The sequence below is a fragment of the Copadichromis virginalis genome, linkage group LG12, assembly GCF_057382275.1.
Source record: "Copadichromis virginalis isolate Kocher_CV1m ecotype Utaka linkage group LG12, C_Virginalis_male_GT1.1, whole genome shotgun sequence".
Classification (NCBI taxonomy): Eukaryota; Metazoa; Chordata; class Actinopteri; order Cichliformes; family Cichlidae; genus Copadichromis; species Copadichromis virginalis.
This window is the reverse complement of record NC_140629.1, coordinates 25,756,674-25,777,215: the sequence shown is the minus strand read 5'-3', so window position 1 is coordinate 25,777,215 and position 20,542 is coordinate 25,756,674. Positions and strand designations below refer to the sequence as shown.

The window sequence follows — 20,542 nt, the reverse complement described above, 5'->3', positions numbered from 1 at the left end:
AACGACCCAGAGTCTATGAAACTGAGGAACTTTATCAGTAATTCATACAAATGAAAGAAACTGTTTCTGTTCCTTTTATTTCACTGCTGTTTTTTACTTTGCCATTATTATTTCTTTCATAAGAATACCAGCTTGGATTGAAAATTATAGAGTGCGAGCCTTTTTCTTCCAGCTTTCCTTTCTGATGGCTCAGTTTTTTAACCATGATAAAAAAATTGGATGTTGGTGACAAATATATATTTTTATTACAGTATTTTTTTTGCAATCATTTTTTTTATTATTATAAATTTTTGTAGTATATGTGCACCTAACACATAACAGTTATTGGCTTGGTCTACATATTTTAGAAATTTAGAAAATTATGCAGTAAGGTCAACTTTTCTTCTTTAAAAAAAAATAAATCTTTTGATTTAGACTGATTTAAGTTACTTTATTTTACATGCTGTACATTTTACTTTGCAAATAAAACAAGACCTATGTATCACTTAAGCACACAGTACAAAAGAAAAAAAATGACTTGAGTGAGAGAACCAGATAGCTTTCATAATATTAAGTATATTTCAATTAAGTATATTCTTTCTTAGCTTTTTTTGGTAAGCACACAATGCAGAGGAGAAAGGAAAAATAACAGCTCTTGGTTTTCATTGCAATCAGCATGCATTGGTGAAACTTCTGCAATGTACCCACATTTGCATTCAGGGACTACAACTAATTGAATGGCTGATGTATTGGTGATAGTTCTTTTTCTGCTGATATACCAGGATATTAATTTCTTTTCTAGTTTTTCTTCTCCGTGGATTTATATACATAAAAAGGTTCCAGCAGGACTTTCCTCTAGCTTTCTTTTTCTGTTTCTGAGTGAATATTTCAGTATATTTCACTATATTTCCAGCCGTACACACTGGCCATGTATGAATTTAATTGAATCCCTATGACAAATGAACAAATGTTCAGAGAATTAAGGGAGACTGTGGCAGGAATACTGTATAACAAGTGCTTGAATTCCCTAAGAAGTAATTATGCTCTGCGATTAGGGAATTGTGCCTTAATGTAATTATCCTGTGCTTTAAAGATTAATTTTGTCTGTGATGGCATGCTGTGTTATGTTGGTGCCTCACCACATTATCCATAATCACAGATCACTGTTATCTGTGAAGACAGACGCACTGTGCATACGTGTCTGAGGACATCATTTTTGTGTCCTGTTTCTGTAAGTGTATTGGAAACAAGAACATGGACTGAGAACGTCTTCAAGCAACTCACAGAAGTCCAGACGCTTTTCTTTCCAAGCTCCTTAGACTACGATGACCTGGATGACTGAGAACCTTCACAGCACTGTCCAGTAGAAAGTTATCAGTATTATGCATAAAACAAGTAATTTAAGTAGTAATTTATTTATCAGCGGTTTTTCACAGAAGTGTGTTCTTTACCACAGACGTATAGATCATCTTAATAATAAAAATCAGAGATTTGAATGTACAACATCTTTTTTTTAATATAGCCTGCAAAACACAACTAAGTGCACACATACACCCACAACCACACACTTGCACACAATCCATGAACAAACAATGTTATGAATATGTGCGTGCATGGCTGTCTTTTATGATGCCTGTTAAAATTCATTATGCACGTATCATTACCAGATAGCATTTGAAGATGCTTCTAATGAATCCAATTAACACCATGCTTTATTGAAGGGGAGGCGAGCTGCAGTGCTCAGGCTTTACCCGACGGGTGGACAGAAAACATAAAAAATGAAAACACAAAAAAATCATTTGTTCTGTTCAAGACGTTAATGGCTTGGGAAAGAAAGAAAAAAAGAAAGACAGAGAAAGAGAGAATACAGGTATAAATATGAAAGAGCAGCTGGACTATGCTGCTACAGGGGTGACATGCAAAATGAAGAAATACCTGTGTAAATATGAGACACCATTTAGAGACTAGGTGCAATGGAATTCCCCAGTAAATCCAGGAATTATGCAAATCTACTCTACGCATTTGAAGAAATTATCCTCCCTTCACCCACAGTAGAACGCCACACAGAGGTTCTGTTTTAACTACTTACCCTACTGACTCCCCGTCCTCTATCTTCTCCATAATTTGTGCCCAAGATTTCAAAGAAGATGTTGGGGTTAGTGCCGTTGTCAGTGAACTCCAAGAAACTGGTCAGGCCGCTCACCCCGAACTGCAAGGAAAAGATTTAGGATGTGTTATTTTTGGTTTATCTTACAATTATTGTTGTTATCGTCAAAATTACTGTAATTATTATTGTGATTTTCATCACTATAATGATGTCAGCTTTTGTTTTGTCACTTCTCCCTACAAATCTTAGAAAACTAACAGTTTTTTCAGCAAAAAAAAAAAGTGATGGTAACTGTACACAGCGAAACCGAGACACGTATGATTTTTACATCACATTCACATTCATATTATCACAGTCGTAGGTATTGTGTGTGACATTTGACAGTGATACATAATACAGGTGGTCTCTTGTGATTTTTTTTTCTCATCATGGAGGCATTACTTTCTCAGTTACTGTGATAGCAAAAGAATAAACATTCCATTTCACCTACATACACTTTAGTAACCTTCGATGAATGGACCAGAGCATTATTAATCTGTAGCGTATAAACTGCGAGTCTGCAGACAGGCCAATGTCATACCTCGTGTCATTTTTAGGGATAATTATTCAAGTTACTGTGGTTTCGCCACGCGGATAAATTTGTGCAACTGTCAGACGCTGGAGAAGGACTGAAAGGGCATGCCGTTGTCTCATGCTGCTGTCATATATTCAGTGGGAAAACTTCAGCTTCTGTTGATGTTTGTCAGGATAGAAGTTACAATGATTTGAACTGATGAAAGCAACAACTGTTTATATTTTAGGAAAGTCAAATAAATGCGCTTATGGTTAATTTCAATAAGGAAGATCAATATTCACTCATCTGCCTGCTCTACAGGGTGTTAGGCTGCTTTTCTGTTTTCTACATCACTTTCACTTTTCCCAGCTGTCAATCTCAATACTGACATCATCATTCTAGTCCAATCGTCTTTTTACCCGTCTTCTTTGGGGCGATCAGCCTCCAGTTTGCATAGTTTAAATCTTTGCTCTCCGTCATTCTCGCTTTCAGACTCTCATTCATGCAACCCACCTCATCCCCAACTTCACCTCACTGACACCTCAGTCAGAGCTTTTCATCTTCACCATCACCAGTGTCTAGACTCCCGGGGGTCCTGCAATAAATCCTTTCACGGCTGATCGGTGGAGTGTAATCGCCATATACATTAATATCTCTATCTAAATAAACCAAGTTCAATTCTTTCAAGTAATCTCTTTTTATTGAACCCTCCTTATTTGATATCTGATGTCTGAGTTATAGAATAGTGACAGTCTTCCCAATTTTTGTAAATAATATTCTGAGAATTTGCAGTAATATCTCTCTTTCTGTACTCAAACACACCAGATGTATATGTGTGTCTGTCATAAGCGTGCATACCCCTAATGCTGATATGCTTTGAAGAACAACTAGTTATATTAGTATGTCTATGGCACTTCATAAGATATGGTAATGTGCTATTGGGATTACTAATCTATGTAAATATTTTATTCACCTGGGATGAGTGCACGTACTTAGACGCACACTCAGTATATTGCATGTTTACATCTCTGCATCAACAGCTGAGGTTGAAACTGAGCCCTTAATAGTCATTTAGGAGAACCTGGATGGAAAAGATGTTTTATTAAGTCTAAGAAGAGAAATAAAATAACAGCGAAATGAAAAAAAAAAGACTTTTTAATTTTTGGATGCTTGACAGAACTAAGATGAAAGTAACAGCGTATGTGTGTTATAATAACAGCAAAAATAAATTGAGAATCATTAAGCCTAGATTTGAAAACAGTCTCCCAGGTGCTGCAGAAGATGTAGGGGCTGGGTCACAGGCCTTACAATGCCTTTAAAGTAATCAATAAAATTTTAAAATGAGTCCTAAACCTTAACAGTTTATGTCGCAGAGATTCAAAGGTGAAAATGTAGCAGGCAATACATAGTCTTCTAAGCACAAACACAACACGCACTTCAGGTGTAACAGCAGCATTTATTCTCCACTCTGAGTTTGTCAATGAACACCAGGCAACAACATCAATAGAGCTCCTCATCAACACCTGCAAATTAGTATTTATCATTACCATATTGGCCCCACATACCAAAACACTGATTAAACACACAGGCACGCACAGCAAGTAAAGAACACTGCTGATACAGTGCGAAATGGAACTGATGCCAGGCTGTTGAAATCAACTCTATTACTGCTTAGGGCTCTTTAACAGAGCTCTGCTGAGACAGTCATCAAGGTTGGTTTAGCAGCCGGGGCTGGCTGATGAAAGTGTTGCCAAACCCCAGCCTGATCGCAAGGTGAAGTGCAGAGATAGATATGAAAGCCATTGCGCTGCATTTATTATTGTCTGACACTAATCCTAAATTAGCATTTCACTTGGCTTCATCATTCAGTCAAACTGTCATCCCTGGAGTATTTTTTTTAATTATTGATATCAAAACAGGGGGCATTGATCCAATTGGATTTAACAGTGATGAAAGTGTTGCCAAACCCACGCGTAAACTCAAGGTGAAATGTTGAGATTCCTAAAATCACAACTGCAGAATGAAGTCCTCTACCTGCCAAAAGCCAAATATGCAGGAACTGAGAAGAAATTGCCGACTGGTGGATTTACTTTGTTCATGCAGTCCTTTGAATGCACGATCACTTTGTGTCTAAGGTGTACTCAGGACAAAGGTAGAAAGCTATCATTAGATTTATTGATAAAAAAATTGATCTCTCTGTGATCAGAACAATATAAAAGTTAAGACAGAGTTTTTTCAGAACCTTATCCATTCGCATTCTTCAGTTACAGGTGACTCTAACGTATTAGTCAATTTAGCTATGACTACATCTTGCTGTTTCAGCCAAGGAAAAATAAGAGCTGTAAAAAGGTGTCTTGAATTGCAGATTAGTTGTTGTTGTTTCAAAAAGAAGGATAAATATCATTTGATTTTTTTTTGAAAGAGATTGATTCATAACATTTATTATTATTATTATTATTATTATTATTATTATTATTATTATTATTATTATTTAGAGATGGCACGATACCACTTTTTTATGTCCGATACCGATATCATAAATTTGGATATCTGCCGATACCGATATGAATCCGATATAGTGTTTTTTAATCAACAAAACTTGGTTTTTTTTAATATCTTGCTGCATTTTGTATAAGTTCATACTCAAGTTTAAAACAACAACTACACTAAAGCTAATCTGTTATACCTGTATGCAAAAAAAAAATATTTAATAGTTCAGCAATACTGATCAATCTAATAAACTTAAACCTACACCATCCTCCCTATTCTGGTATTTTAAAGAGTACTTAGCGTAAATATTAAGCAACCTAACTAATAGGGTTCCAACTCCCAGCAACAAAAATAAATAAATAAAAAATGGGGAACCACCCCTCACGCTCCACCTCATGATGCTTAATCGACGTAATCAACCTTAATTTGATGCAGTGTGAAAAAAAAATGCACAGAAATCAATTATTTTTCAAGAAATATTAAATAGATTCAACATCTTTCTTCAACAAAATTGCAGACTGCACAGATGGTACCTTCCCAAAGGAAAAAGTACTATAGCTTACTAGGGTATATATATTAGACTTAATAGTTACTATATACAGTAATTGACTTCTATTCATTTTACATCAAATTAAAACTTTGGGTGTCAGATAATTATTTATTAAAAGCTAGACATTTTAAATGAGAATAAGAAAGAAAAGTATGTCTTTGTGCCCCCTTTTCCCTGTTAATGCCCTGTCGGCCCCCCTGGCTAAACTTTGCTAGATCCGCCCCTGCACAGTTACCAGCGTCAGCTACGTAGAAAAAGATCCTGGTGTAGAAAGTAATATTAAATAAATTCTAACAACAGCTTATCAAGCTTAAACGTGCTGCTGTTGTTAAGCCGCTGGTTTCCTCTTTCTGGTGCAAAGTGGGCCAAAAACAAACAAAAGAGATGGACTCCCGACAGAAAAGCCGATCAGCTGATCATTAAGCAGTTTCATGATTGAAGTAGCAGCAGGAGAGGCAGTCGCTTGTTAAGCTTAACGCAGGAATGCTTTAAAAACATTCAGAGATGGACTTACACACTTGCTTTACTTCTCTCGGGGATAACTTTGTCGGAGATGAAATGCCGGATTGCTAGCGAAGCTCCAAATGCTATCCAGACCACCGACAGGTCCTACATGCCACAGCCGCTCTATCACGTGATGCATACTGCTCCGACGTGCTAACGTTCTGAGGTGAGTTACGGCGTGTTGCAAGTTTTGTGAGGTGCTTTCGTGATATTTAATGGATCGGATTACATTTTTTATTTTTCTCCGATATCCGATCCAGTAATTTAGGTCAGTATCGGACCGATACCGATACGTAATATCGGATCGGTCCATCTCTATTATTATTATTATTATTATTATTATTATCCCAGCTACTATAGGACAAGATGCAGAATACACCCTGGACAGGTCAACAATTCAGTCAACCTGTCTTAAACTTGTGATAGACACAGGACTAAGTCAGAGAGACAGATGAAGATTCACACTTACATTCACACCTATGAGCAATTTAGAATCACCAATTAACAGTAAGTGCAAACATGCAACCCACACAAACATGGGAAGAACATGCAAACCCTACAGAGAAAGGCCCCAGGCCAGATGATGGCGTCTAACTCAGGACCTTCATGCTGTGAGGCAACAGTGCTACTATTATTATTATTGCTGTTATCATTATTATTACTATAATTAATATTATCCTGGGTTTGAATACACCATCTGGCAGGGGACATGTAAACTCTGTGAAGTTTGTTCTCCCTGTGTTTGTAGGGGTTGTGTGGTTTCTCGCCAAGTACTTTCTGGCTGGCTGGATGGATGGATGATTATTTAAACAAAGATTTATTTTCTTCAAACTGGCATATACACACATATGTGCATACTGCAGGAGAGTGATGAAATAGATGGATTGTTTAAAAAAAAATAACAGAAATATTTTCCTGGCTGTCCTTGGGATAGTAAAATTTTGAATAAAATTCCAATATTAATCACAGATTATAGTGTTGGTATTACAACATAAATCAATATAAACAGGCTAATAAAATATCCAAGCATTAGTCAGATACTAGAAGTAGTGACTGCAATGTAAAAACATCAAATTAAATCTGAAATTAATTGGAAAACTGAAGATGAAATAAGAAAATGAGAAAACTCATCAGTACTTTGTTATTGCTACAGAAGAATATTTATTTTACATTTACAATTTTTTTTCCTGGGGACCCTGTGACACCCCATTGAAGAGCCGTAGGCTGTGGATCTCTTAAGATCTCACTGTTGGGTTTATAAGGCCATGTTACTCCTAAATTTCTATCTTGTTCAAAGAGAAAATATAAAACAAAGTTCTAAGCTAATCGAACTTAGTGTTCTCCTTTTTAAAAAGAATCGATAAGAGAATCGATAAAGAATCGAATCGTTAAACAGAATCGAAAATGGAATCAGAATCGTGAAAATCTTATCAATACACATCCCTACTTTTGAGCATTGTTACAAGTGCTCCTCGGCATTTTCACACTGATTTGGCCTTTTCTAAAGTGTCTCAAAGCCAGGAATTGTGCTCATTAATAACAAATAAACAAATAAATAAATGTATCTGGCAAAGACAGTGACACCGCAAATACTGAAATATTATGAAATAATACAGAGATTTCAAATGTGAGAAGGAAATGCAGGCAGCACTGATAGTAAAAAGCATTGAGATGCCAGGGGGGTGTGGAGTTGCAGTGGACACAGCTCATTGGCAACCCTTGGGATCCATGTCCAAAACATTATTCTTAGCACAGCATCCGAATGTATAAATTGCAGATGCCTACAGTGTGGGATACTTCATGCTGATCTAGTGTGTCTGGTACCTCATAATTTCTAAATGTTAAAAAACTGATGGTCTAAATCCAAAAGCACTTCAGGACATGAGTAAATGCCAATGTTTTGATGAAGACAAAACAGTCAAGAATTTACAGTCTGGGCTGTCCATGCTTCAACACACACTAGGGCTACTGAAAAAATCTCCAGTGAATGAATATGCAGACTGTCACAGCCTGCGTGAGAGATGGGGGATCGTGTGATGGACACAGATTAAAAAGAAATTGATATTCAGCATGCAGAAACTGTGCTCCTCTTTTCTCCTGTAGGAGTTGAACACAGGGTTCACAGGGTGTATCACACAATAGATTTGGTCTAAACATTTTTGATGACCCTCTTCTGCACAATGAAATTGATCAAGCATTCAACTCAGGAGCAGAATTTGGAGGGTTTTATACTCATAGCCATTGGGAAATGAATGCTAATGAAATATGGACAATGTCAGAAAACAGCAAACACTTTTTTAGCTTGTTAAACAAATGGTTAGGCTCTGTTTTTTATATACATAATGACAGTGTAATATGCCTTTTTTATATTCTGGTGAAGGTATTGCAATAAAAAACTGTGGTGCCTTACTGCTCTTTTTATGTTTTAAGAGAGCAAGTCTATTATTGAGTGCTGTGCACTAATTTGTATTTCGTCTTAGCACCTAGTGATATGCTACTTTTATAGCATGTGAATCTGAATCTGTTTCATTTCTGCATTCGAATCAGTCTGTAAGGTTTTATATGTATGTCTGTATGGTTTTAAAGTTGCACATTTGGGTGCAATGGTGTTGGATTTGAAAACCCATCAGTTGTAAATACAAAAGCTGTTTATTAACCTCAGCATGTGACTCATCTTAAACTGGATTGGTTCGTTTTTTTGTTGAACTGCGTCCTGACTTACTCTGAATTAATGCAAACACAGTTAAAGACAAACTCTGTGTTCAAGCTGGCTATAAGTTTAGGAGCCTAGATCTATTCTGCTCTTCACTGACTGCACAACTATCTGAACTAACATGCCACAGATTTCAATCAATCAAGGCTTTATTCGCCACGTGCAGGTTGCCCTGAAGTGAAATAGGACCCCCATCCCCCCCGGACCTTACACACACAACACAGACATCACATGGGGATACAGGTCGGAGATCGGTAGCGTTACAGAAAAAAACCACTGAAATATACACTACAATGGGAAAGTACAAGAGGAAAAAAAGAGACCTCTACTCATGCTGGGCTCCTGGGAGGACAGCATGAGAATAGGAAACAAAAAAACTTCTCTGCACAAAAAAACACATAAATGTCCACAGTACAACATTATGGAACACGTGACAAGCCACAGGGTCGGGTGGGGGGTGAGGAGTAATCCGAAGCAAACACAGCAGCCATCCTGCCCAGCGCTACCATTCCAGCGCGGGCTCAGGAGGGAACAAGCATCGAAGGCGTTTGGAAAGGGAGGGGGAATTAGTGTGTGCATATCAGTGTATACGTATGTGTGTGCGTGTCCAGAGTTCAGCTGAGACAGTGTCCTTCGCCCTGGTATGCTAAGTAAACAGTTTTCCAGCCAACCCAGGTGGCCTTGCATGGAATGGGAAGGAACAGACTAAACACAGTCATTATCAGGGTGTTTTTGTTCGGCTCCAACCTTGCGACCACAGCTGGCGCCGAAAGGGTATCCGCATGAAGTGATGGTGCTTTTTACTTTAGTGCGAACAGCTCATATGAATGATTTTAATATTGGAAAGAAAATACAATGTTTTATGGAAACTGAATTGGATGTTGCAACACGTAGGCTTATTCTGTGATAGAACAGGTGTTCTATGGCGAGGTCTGTCTGCCATTCATATAACAGTATACGGCTCTCACCGTGGTTTGCTAGAGTTCTAAAGGGTTATGAATGCTTTTTGACACCTTTCAGACTGATACACTGATAATCTAAGTGGATACACCTTGAGGTGACTTTTGTTGTGATTTGGCGCTATATAAATAAAATTGAATTGAATTGAATTGATACAAACATTGGACAGCTGGCTGTATTTGTGAAGTAGTTAGCAGTAAACAAATCTCTGGATCTTATTAAACTGGGATCAGATTTAATAGGATATAGTTGTTTTCTTGACTAAAAGCCACAGGAAGCTGTAGGTACTGACTCCATATTAATGTCTTAAATGTATCGTACCTCACGCACCATTAATCTCAAATTAGCATACTAATTATTAGCCATTCTGGTTGTTTCAACCTGTCAGGAAGCTATTGTTTATTTTCACCAATAATCACCATCTTCACTGTCTCTGCTTGCACTCCTGTGACACATGCACTGCATTACTGCGTGAACTTCTCATTAATGGTAATTGATGTGTTTAAGACATTGCGAAATGAAGTGAACAGAATAAGTTGCAAGTAGGCTCCCTAAAAAAGGTTCACAAGTCTTTAACCACATATGAAAAGTTCTTACTGTATGAACTGAGGATGCTTGCTTGCAGAACAACAACCAGCTTACCTCTGTGCCTACATCTGTGTATACTCAGGTAGACTCACCAGAGCAGCCAAGTACACATTATGCTTGCACACTTGGTGAAGCACCTTCCTGTAAGCCTTGAGAGGAAAAAACACAGTGTGAATTTCTTCACCATTTTATACCTTTTTGACAGTATCCAGCATACTCTTGCCTCCCTGCCATGGTTTGGAGTTCTTCCTGATGCAGCTCAGACTGGCCATGCTGTGCCATTTCCTGTCCTCCAACTTTCTGTGGAAGGTATTGGCCAGCAGTAAGACTGTATCATAGATGTAGCGGTTGGTGATCTACAGAAAGAAACATAAAAAGGAAGATAAAACAAGGCAATGCAACTTGAATTGTGTGAGAAAATAAAGACAAACTTGTAATCAGTAATAAGTTTCACAAAACAAACAGTCCAAGCCTTTCCAGGTTAAAATGCTATTAAAATTAAACAATTTATTTCCGGACAAATTCAGCAGCTTCTTGATCAAAAAAGAAAAATATTACCTTGTCTCCTTAAAATCAACAGTATACAGCCTGACTACGCAGCCAACATTGTTTTTGGGTACTTCTTATAAGTAAGAACAAAAAAAAAGCTTTCAAGATTAAATTAATTAATGTACTGAAAGGTCATTGACACCAAAACAAAAACAAGTAGGAGACAGGAGGAGTCCACTCATTCTGTGATTGATCATTGTGTAATGTACAGTACCAAGCCTCTTGTCTCTGTGTAAATGGGAATGGGGTAAAATAAATGAACTACAATGAATCCACGCCTACACACAAAAAAGCAAGCAAGCAGTGTGGATCCACTCACATTAATGGACAAATGAATACAATCACACAACACAAGCAGAAGCCTTGATCTCTCTAATATTGCATTTTGTACACCAAAAAGAGGCTTTGAACACAATATTTTTTTAAAATATATTATACTACACAGTGTTTAAATCTTCTTCAACTTTTTGCCCAGTACTTCCATTGCTGTGAAAAAGTATTTGCCAACATCCTGATTTCTTAGTTTTTTTTAATATTTGTCACACTTAAACGTTTCAGATCACCAAGCTGATTTTAATATTAGACAAAGATAGCCCGAGGAAATACATAATGCCCATAGCTCTGAATGAACTTTATCATGAAAAAAATCCTGTACTAGTTTTAGGCAAAATACAACTGGACAAAAACTTTCCAAAAAGTTCAAATTTTGTCTCATTAGTCCACAGAATATTTTTCCCAAAAGTCTTGGGGATCATCAAGATATTTTTTGGGAAATGTGAAACGAACCCTGGTATTGTTTATGGCCACCAGTAAATTTCTCATTGGAACTCTCCCATGGATGCCAGTTTTGCCCAGTCTCTTTCTGACTGCTGAATCATGAACTTTGACTTTACTGAGACAAGTGGGGCCTGCAGTTTTTTAAATGTTGTTCTGGGTTCTTTTGTGACCTCTTGGAGGAGTTGCCGATGAGGTCTTGGAGTAATGCTGATAGACCGGTCACCAATGTTCCCTCTAAGCAGCGCACGTGCGCAATTGCGCACTGCTGGTACGGTCTCTGCGCACAGGAAATCTGTGTTGTGCACAAAAGAAAAAAATCTAACCTGCATTGAAATTAAAATTAATACTTTTAACAATTCTGTTTTGCAGTGTTAGTCAGTAAGTGACTGGCTGCTCCCGTATGGGATTAGAATGATGCCACCTTATCCCATAGTCCAGCCAATGATGCGATTCACATTCGTATATATGCAGCTAATCAATGTGGTTGACAGGCTATGACAGCATCCTTATGTGCCGACACCGGTGTTTTAGCGAGCACAGCGGCGTGGCTGATGTGGAGTGAAGCCACGTTAATGACGTGTACAACCATTGGAGATGTGAGCAGGACAGACGGAACAACTGACGGAAAAAGTGTGGACTTTATACCAGTTTTTAAATTGTGTTGATAGGCCACGTAAAACCAGAGTTGTGATTAGGGCCGCCACGATTAGTCGACTAGTCACGATTACGTCGACTATCAAAATCGTCGACGACTGATTTAATAGTCGACCCGTCATTTGAAGCTTTGTAAGATCACAAAAGACGCAGGAATAAGTAGTAGGAATTAAGAGTGTAATAACGGACTGAAACAGAAGATGGCAGCACTGCATGTACAAGGATGCCAGCTGCCGTTAAACCCCGAAGAAGAAGCAGTGTCCGAGAATTCATAGCGCAGTCCAGCTCAGTTTCCAACAATGGCGGCAGCTAGTTTGTTTTAATATTAGTCTTATTATTCTTTCTGGGTCACAAAATTAAACGTTTAACATATTTTCAGGCGAGAATGTAACTGTATAAACCTCAAATATCTGCTCAGTTTATCAAGACACCACATATTTTCAAAAGTGCTCCGACGTTTTTGGAGACGTCTGTTACCCACTAGCTCGATAGCTAGCCGGGGGCAAGGCTCACTAGAGCCTGTGAGAACACCGGACTCCCGGCAAATCGTTTTCAAACCCACCACCGTCTTTCGCTACTCAGGTTAAATATATATAAGTCACTTAGATAACTTAAAAATGTTATTGTTTGGCTTTTTTTAGTATTTTATTTGTTCCTGAGTAAATCGGTTTGGCTGAGATTAAAGTTATACATAGCAAATTCAAAAGTGTTAAATGTTTTGGTGTTAATAGTCTTCTTGCAAAAGTAGAGTTAATTTTACTCTAAGCAGAGTCACATTCTTTTAATGTAACTCTGAGGTGTAAAATGATAGTAGTTAAAATCGAGTGTTAAAAATGAGTGTTTCTATGTCAAATCTGGAGGTGTTACAATGGAAACATTAACTCTTGACCTCTTAACTCTGAACTCCGACAGGGGCTATGACACCAATAGAGTAAATTCACAGACTCCGCCCCCAGCACGGCTCCAATCGAAGCTGAAGTGAAGCCATTTCAGAACATTTTGCTCTACATATTTGAGTTGTTTGCCATGCTTGGTAAGTCATTCAAAGATTGTTTCAATTATTATTATGAGCTTTTACTTCTGTGGCTCTTTGGAGTTGATACAAAGCTGTGTGAAAGGCATTAGCCATGTTGCTCGGTGATAGCATAATATTCTGTTTTAGCTAGCTGAAAGGTATTGTTTGCGGGCAAATACCACAGCCTTGAAAAAAGCTTGCATGTGAATTTTCAGTCAAACCTTTGGTCAAATACACCTAAAACAATGTGTAGAATGTGAAATGTTGGTATAATGGTGCTACTTGAAGCCTGAAAACGATCGCCCATAAAAAACAAAACAAAACAACCAAACAGCAGTAGCAGACGTCCTGACTGGGTTCTACGTTAGCATAGATCCCTACAGAGTTTTGTGCACACGGTTTAGGTAAAAATGAAAAAGGTTGAGGTTTTACATTTAGTTCAGTACTACCTGTTGCCTGTGTCCTTGTCTTTTGGGAAAATACTTTACACAAGTAATGGCTCAAAAAGGATTCCTTTTTTTTTTTTTACTGTGCTGCAATTGTTTACTGGATTATTTGTGCCATTAATTAGTCTCAACTAATTTTTATTCAATCTCCGCACAGGATATGCTTGTGAAGATGGAATATGGGGGAGAGCAGAAGTGCGTTGAAGTTCCACAAAGGGATGAATGAAGGACATGCATATTGTATTGAAGAAATAAGTGATGAGAATGCTGTTATTTGCATTTACCATGTCAGACCTTTTGATAAACAAAATTCTAATGAAAGTGAGAACATGTATACTGTTACATCTTTCAGAAAATGTTTTGAAATTGTGGTGCACAGTTCAGAATAAATGTTTTTCAAAAACCATTGCATCTTTTTAGTAAATGTTTATTTCCAAAAGAAATTTCTAGAAGTTCAGAACAGTAAAATTCCCGCTTTTTAGAATGAATTAGAAGATAACTCTTACGTAGTTAAACTAAAATCCTCTTTGAGAGTTAATATATAAACTCTTAACACCAAGTGTTAAATTATCAACTCCAGACAGATTTGGTGTTTAACACTAAATCAGAGTTAACGTATCAACTCTCCAAAAAGAGTTAAATTAACACTCTCTGGTGTGGACCCATATAGACACTTTAATAGTGTTGAAATCAAATCCAACAGTGTTAATTTGGACATGCTGGATTTGCTGTGTAGTTTTTACACAGCTGTATAAACGTCAAGCAGACAACTGATTATCAGAAGTGTGAGATGCTCGAGAATATACTCCGGTGTCCCGTTATATTTTAGATAGCAAGGAGTTTATTAAACTTCACCGAAACAATCTGCAAATTTCATTAAAATTTAATAAACTATCATCTTGTCTTTATTTTTAGTTAGCACATACCTTACACACTTAAAGCTGTAAGCTAATGATAGTTATATGAGAGCAGATGCATGCTTGTGCAGTAAGCTGTAGGTTTTACGTCCAATGGATGCATGCTCTGATTAGTCGACTAATCACAAAAATAATCGGTGACTAGTCGACTATCAAAATAATCGTTTGTGGCAGCCCCAGTTGTGATTAAAAAAATATTCAATGTTTGGTTTTCTTCCTGAATACTATCGTTGCTTATATTTACTGCGGGTATAAACGGTAAAAACTGTGTTTTATAAGGAAAACGCTGGAAAGAGTGTGAGCAAAAACAAACTCCACCCCCCTCTCCCTTTCCTATTCGTCCAAAAAAGTACCATGTCGACCAATCAAAAAATGATATGGCAACGTGGCATCTAGTTGTTAAGAAACGGGGGGAAGTTTTGAGATGTGAGAGATTTTTGACGTTTAGCACAAATCTTGTGTAGTTAGAGTGTAGTATAGTGTTGTTGTGTGTGTGTCAGAACAATGAGGCGACTGCTGAATGTTACAGGTGTTACAGGAGTGATATATCTCCTGTTGTCAGGCCTGCAGGTATCAGGCTGTTGTTCTCCTTTATCTCATAGTGGACAGAAATTATTTTTTGGAGTGGCACAAATAATTTGTGTGGCATCAGATTTGATGCAGAACAGCTGATTGTTCTGTAAATAGTTTGAAATGTTTATTTAAAAATGCCTTGGCTGCATTTAAAAAATAGCTGCAAAAAACCTTGTTGTTTGCCAAACTGAGTTACTTTTTTGAAGAAGTAACTATATAATTAATTGCCCAGCATTGGTCATTATATACTATATTTTGCAGACAGAGAGTTACAGACTCTCTCCCAGACCACAGACTCATAATACAAGTCAGAGCTTTTTTTAAAAAAGAAAGAAAGTTGTGTTTTCAAAATTGGAGTTCAAGTTATTTTTACTTCCAATAGTGTTAACATACTGCACAGGTCAATGACTAGATTTTTTTTACATTTTCATTGTAAGTGGGCTAAAGCAGTTAATTAAAAGTACATAAATGCTGTAATTTGATTATTTTAATAAACCATGTAACTTGGATGGATTCGATGCTGGAGTGACCACAGTGCACACGTCTGATGTCGCTCACAGTGGTCCAAGGGACCGCTCAGGGAGTTTGTGTGTTCGCTCAGACACGTGAAAAATTAGAGGGAACATTGCCGGTCACTCCTGGGAAGTTTTCTCTATTTGTGGATAATGGCTCTCAGTGTGGTTTGCTAGTGTTCCAAAGGCTTACAAATACTTTTGTAACCCCTTTCAGGCTGATAGATGTCGCCTAGAAAAATGTGATTACATTTTTAATTCGTGATTTAAAAGGGGGGTCTAATTACTTTTATCACACAAGACCAGGAAAGTTTGGATAGCTTTTTTCCCTTAACAAATGAAATCATCACATAAAAATAATGTTGTATTTGCTTAGGTTATCTTTGTCTAATAATACAAATTCTTTAATTATCAGAAACATGCCAGTCAGACAAACATTAAAAAAATCAAAGACAGGGACAAATACTTTATCCCAGCACTATAATTAGCCATTTTTGCATGGCAACAAACCCTTGTGGTTGATTCATTCCAACTCAGGTCAAAGATGTTATTCACTGAATAATCTTCAGATATTGTTAAAGTAAAAAAACAACAACCAGCAAAACATGAAAGCTATGAAAACATAGCTGTTTATATTAAATGGTAAATGGACTAGTTCTTATATAGCGCTTTTCCACTCTTCTGAGCACTCAAAGCGCTTTACACAACTTGTGCATTCACCCATTCACACCCATTCACACAAGCACAACTGACATTCACACACATTCATACTCCGATGAATGCATCGGAGAGCAATTTTGGGTTAGTATCTTGCCCAAGGATATTTGGCATGCAGACTAGGGGAAGCCGGGAATCGAACCACCAACCTTCCGATCAGTAGATGACCTGCTCTACCACCTGAGCTACAGCCACCCATATTAGATGGGATATTGTAATTCAGACGCAGACATTCATGGCCAAAGCCTCACAGTATATAACAGCCAAGCTTACAGGTACACCTCATACAGAATAAAAACATTAAATCATAAAATGTAAGGGATAGAACCAGGTTTCTTGGTTTCTTAAAAAGTTGGCATGGGGGATGAAAGGATAACAAAAGATATTGTCTTTCTTACTGCTTATCAAATTGTTTACTGACAGTCAGGACAAAAGGACATGCCAAATTTTCCTCACATCTAACTTCCTTCAAAGTATCTTAGCTTTCACAGCATTGTTTTATGTCTTCCACGTGGTGATTTTCTTTATCGTTCTTTTTCTTTTAAAATTAAAGGGAAACTCTACTGCTCCGTGGGGAGCTTGGTTTCGGCTCTCCGAGCAAGCTTTGTATGAGAGTGTGTGTGCTTGTGTGGTCAGCCTGAGTTGATGTGCTTCATTGCAGTGTGAAATTGGGCTTCTGGGCCACTCTCTGACCGCTGAGCTGATCTGCTTCCTCAATCTCAAGCTCGCTCTCTCCCACTCGCTCTTTCTTATGTCCTCCTCATCCTCATCCTCATCATTGTTTTGTTTTTCATTCAGCCATCCATCAGTCTGCATATGGAAATGAACATGCATGCAGCAAGTGCATGACTTTTGAGATCACTCTTTTCGCTAGACACCCAAAAACACATTGCCCTTGACTTAAACGACTTGCATGTTGACACCTATATTACATAAACACATGCATTTCTTTATCTTTCCTCTATGAATGTCTACAAGCAGCTAGTAGGCAAAAGTCTAGAAACAAACTCTTCCAGATATCCAAATGTTTCAATGTGATTCTAACATTCATCAAACATGTTCCTCCAGGGTCTTGCGCTTCTACATAAATCAACAGCATATTAATTTAATTTGATATTTTTGTCTTGACACATAAATGAGACTGTGCTCCCTTTTCTCTGTTCATTTGATGGCAGCTTGATGAGTCACATAAAAATAAAAAAAAATACATATATTGCGTATGTATTGCCACCCCAGGGGCCATTTACAAAAATAGTAAACAAAATGTGAAGATGGAAAAATAAACTGTCACTCTGTGTTTTCCATTGCCGTACTGTAAATGAAATGTGAGGTCTTACATAAAACTGCATAAGGATGTGGTCAAAAATTATTAATTTTACAGGTTAAAAAAAGCCTCAGTAACAATGGATGGATGACTGGACAACATCGAACCAGGAGGCCTGCTGTAATTCAAAGCATTAGGATCAAGTGACATGTTTAAATGTCATACTGAAACACCTGTTGCATGTTTAAAAGATGCAAAAACAGAGCAAGGCAGAGGAACATTTGCCCATAGTAGTTTCTGTCTCTGTTTAAATAAACCCACATTATTCAGACATAGTGTGAACCAGTATATGTAATGATACTGGAATCTACTGCATGGGTCAAAATTAAATACAGCCATCCCACATATAATTACATGCCCTCCCCCTTGTGTTTGCATCCACTTTCCTTCGTTCCTATCTGCTCCCATCTCTCTACTCCCATACCTATCTCTTCATTCTTTTCTTGGTGTGACCGGGCGAAGTAAATGATAATTGCCTTGCCCCAATTTAAAGGAGGCTAAGAAAGGATTTTTCTGTCACCCAGACCAAGGAGCTGTCTAGCATCTCCAGACCCCTTCTTCTCTTTGGGAATTTATTTTTTTCTTTTTGGGATGAAGGTCCTGGTACTCTGTTTTTCCAAGGCTTTATTTATTTAGCTTTCCTGCCTCATTAGTTTGGGAAGGGAAGTTTTGGGTCATAAGGCTCATTTCATGGATGGCCAGTCTTTTTGTCTTTTTTGCTGCTAAACACAAATTGGGGTGTGGCATCATCTTCATTGAGAGTCACAGAAAAAAAAATAGCAAGTGCACTTTAATACATTTAAGTGTGGTCCCTTAAGTTTCAAAAACTTGTTTCTGGTGACATTGTTAGGATTATTAAAATTAAGATTTTTCTCATTAGAAATGAAAGTTAATTAAAGTTGTCATTGTACTAGATTAAAGATCCTTTTACTTTTTGTACACTTTGTTCTGTTCTAGAGAGAAATTAAAGTGGAAATGAAAAAGTGACAATTTCTGAAATTTTCTGGAAACCTATTGGAAGTTCAAAATGTGAAATTTCCCTTTTATAAACATATCCGGTCTTTAGGTGATGACATGATGAATCCTGCTTCCGGGCCCAAACTACCCTGTGTTTAATAAGGCTGTTGTGTTTTTAACATGTTTTAAAGCTTTTTATCTTGTTCTATTTAATCTCAACAAGCACCTAAAAACAGTCAGTGATCACTGTCGGCCTCTCTCGGTTTTTATTCTCAATCATCCAGGAAAGTAAATCTCCAAAAGTTGATTCTGTTCATCTGGATGTAGCGTTCAGTGGAAGAAACGTTACATTATAAACAGTACATTATGCAAATGTACTGTTCATAAGATTGGGGAAACCTGCAGTCAACTAAGACTGAAGAAGTCACTTGGATGAGTGACGATACGTTTCTTCCACTGAAAACGCTACGTCCAGATGAACAGAATCAACTTTTGGATATTCAGTTTAAAGCTTAGTTTTAAAAAACCTTAGGATGTAACTACAGCCCAGCCCATGCAGCAGTATATGAATGACTAACCTCGTATTGTTGATGGATTATCGCAGTTGTTCTCCTGGCTGAAGTTTGGTCCGTTTACAGCATCCTGATTGACTGCATTTGTCCCTGACCATTGAGAATCCTCACGTTAACTTTTATCAAGTGGAAAAAAGTTAGCGTTCATCCTCCAGCTTCACTTTTTATATTATGCTAACATAGCTGTGTCGCTAGCAATCACGTAGCACATTGTTATATACTAGCCAAACTTCATTAACCCTACAAATGCCACTGCTGTTTACTTTCCTGTCTTCATTTATGTTGGAAGTGGTAGCAGAGCTGTACGTTTTAATTTGTTTCAGAAATCCCTCAGTCAGAAGATGGTATATTTATATTTAGATTGAAACTAGCGAGCTAACTCCCTGCTAACTTCTAATTTTCATAAATTTCATGAATTCTGTTTTGATGGATGTCTGGATGCTAAACTTAATTGTTATACCTGGTAGAGCAGCCACACTGATCATTTTATTACAGATGAAAGAATTTAGTCAGTGATGCTGCAGTGACTGTTTGACTTAGGGACCTGCAGCGGAGTTTGGGCCTAGACACAGCTAATTACGTCCGACTTAAAGACCGGATTCTCAGTTCATTCTTTTGTCAGATATAACTTTTAGGTTTAAGTGTAGGGTAAGTCTCTGTCAGCTTTCCATACAAGGAACTGTACAGTTTCTCCAATTCTTTATGAAAGAGCCTGTCAAGCTGCATCGATTTGAAAAGAAAGGCTGTTCAGGTGTCTCCACAGATGTTAAATGGGCTTGTAGTCTGCTAAACCATGTCTTACTAATGTATGTTTGGCTTCGTTCATCTTTTCTTCTTTTCATACAAGTTTCAGTTCCCATAGCTAATACAAATGTCCATAGCTTTTCTTTCGTCAGACCAGAGAATGTTCTTTCTCGTGCTTCCTTTAAATTATGTTTGTCAAACTCTCATCAAGCAGTCACATGCATTGTAATCAAAAGCTATTGAGTTTTACAATTCTTCTCTTTTACCATTGTGATTTTTAATCAAAATATAGAAGTATCTTTTGTTTGCCACTGAGCCATGCTTTTTTGTCTATAGAGAGT

At 37.4% G+C, this 20,542-nt stretch overlaps 1 protein-coding gene across 3 annotated transcripts in view; it reads right to left on the bottom strand.

The window, feature by feature from the left end:
• The window catches only part of grid2 (glutamate receptor, ionotropic, delta 2), a 560,888-nt gene that overhangs the window by 142,202 nt on the left and 398,144 nt on the right, over window positions 1-20,542 (bottom strand). For all 3 annotated transcript variants that reach the window (XR_014923374.1, XM_085475651.1, XM_085475648.1), the window contains exons 7-8: window positions 10,639-10,800; window positions 2,069-2,188 (exon numbers count right to left, since the gene is read on the bottom strand). Coding sequence is in view for 2 of the 3 variants with exons in the window: in XM_085475651.1 (XP_085331777.1) it covers window positions 2,069-2,188; window positions 10,639-10,800 (282 nt within the window). In the remaining variant the exon portion in view is untranslated. The remainder of the gene's footprint in view (window positions 1-2,068; window positions 2,189-10,638; window positions 10,801-20,542) is intronic.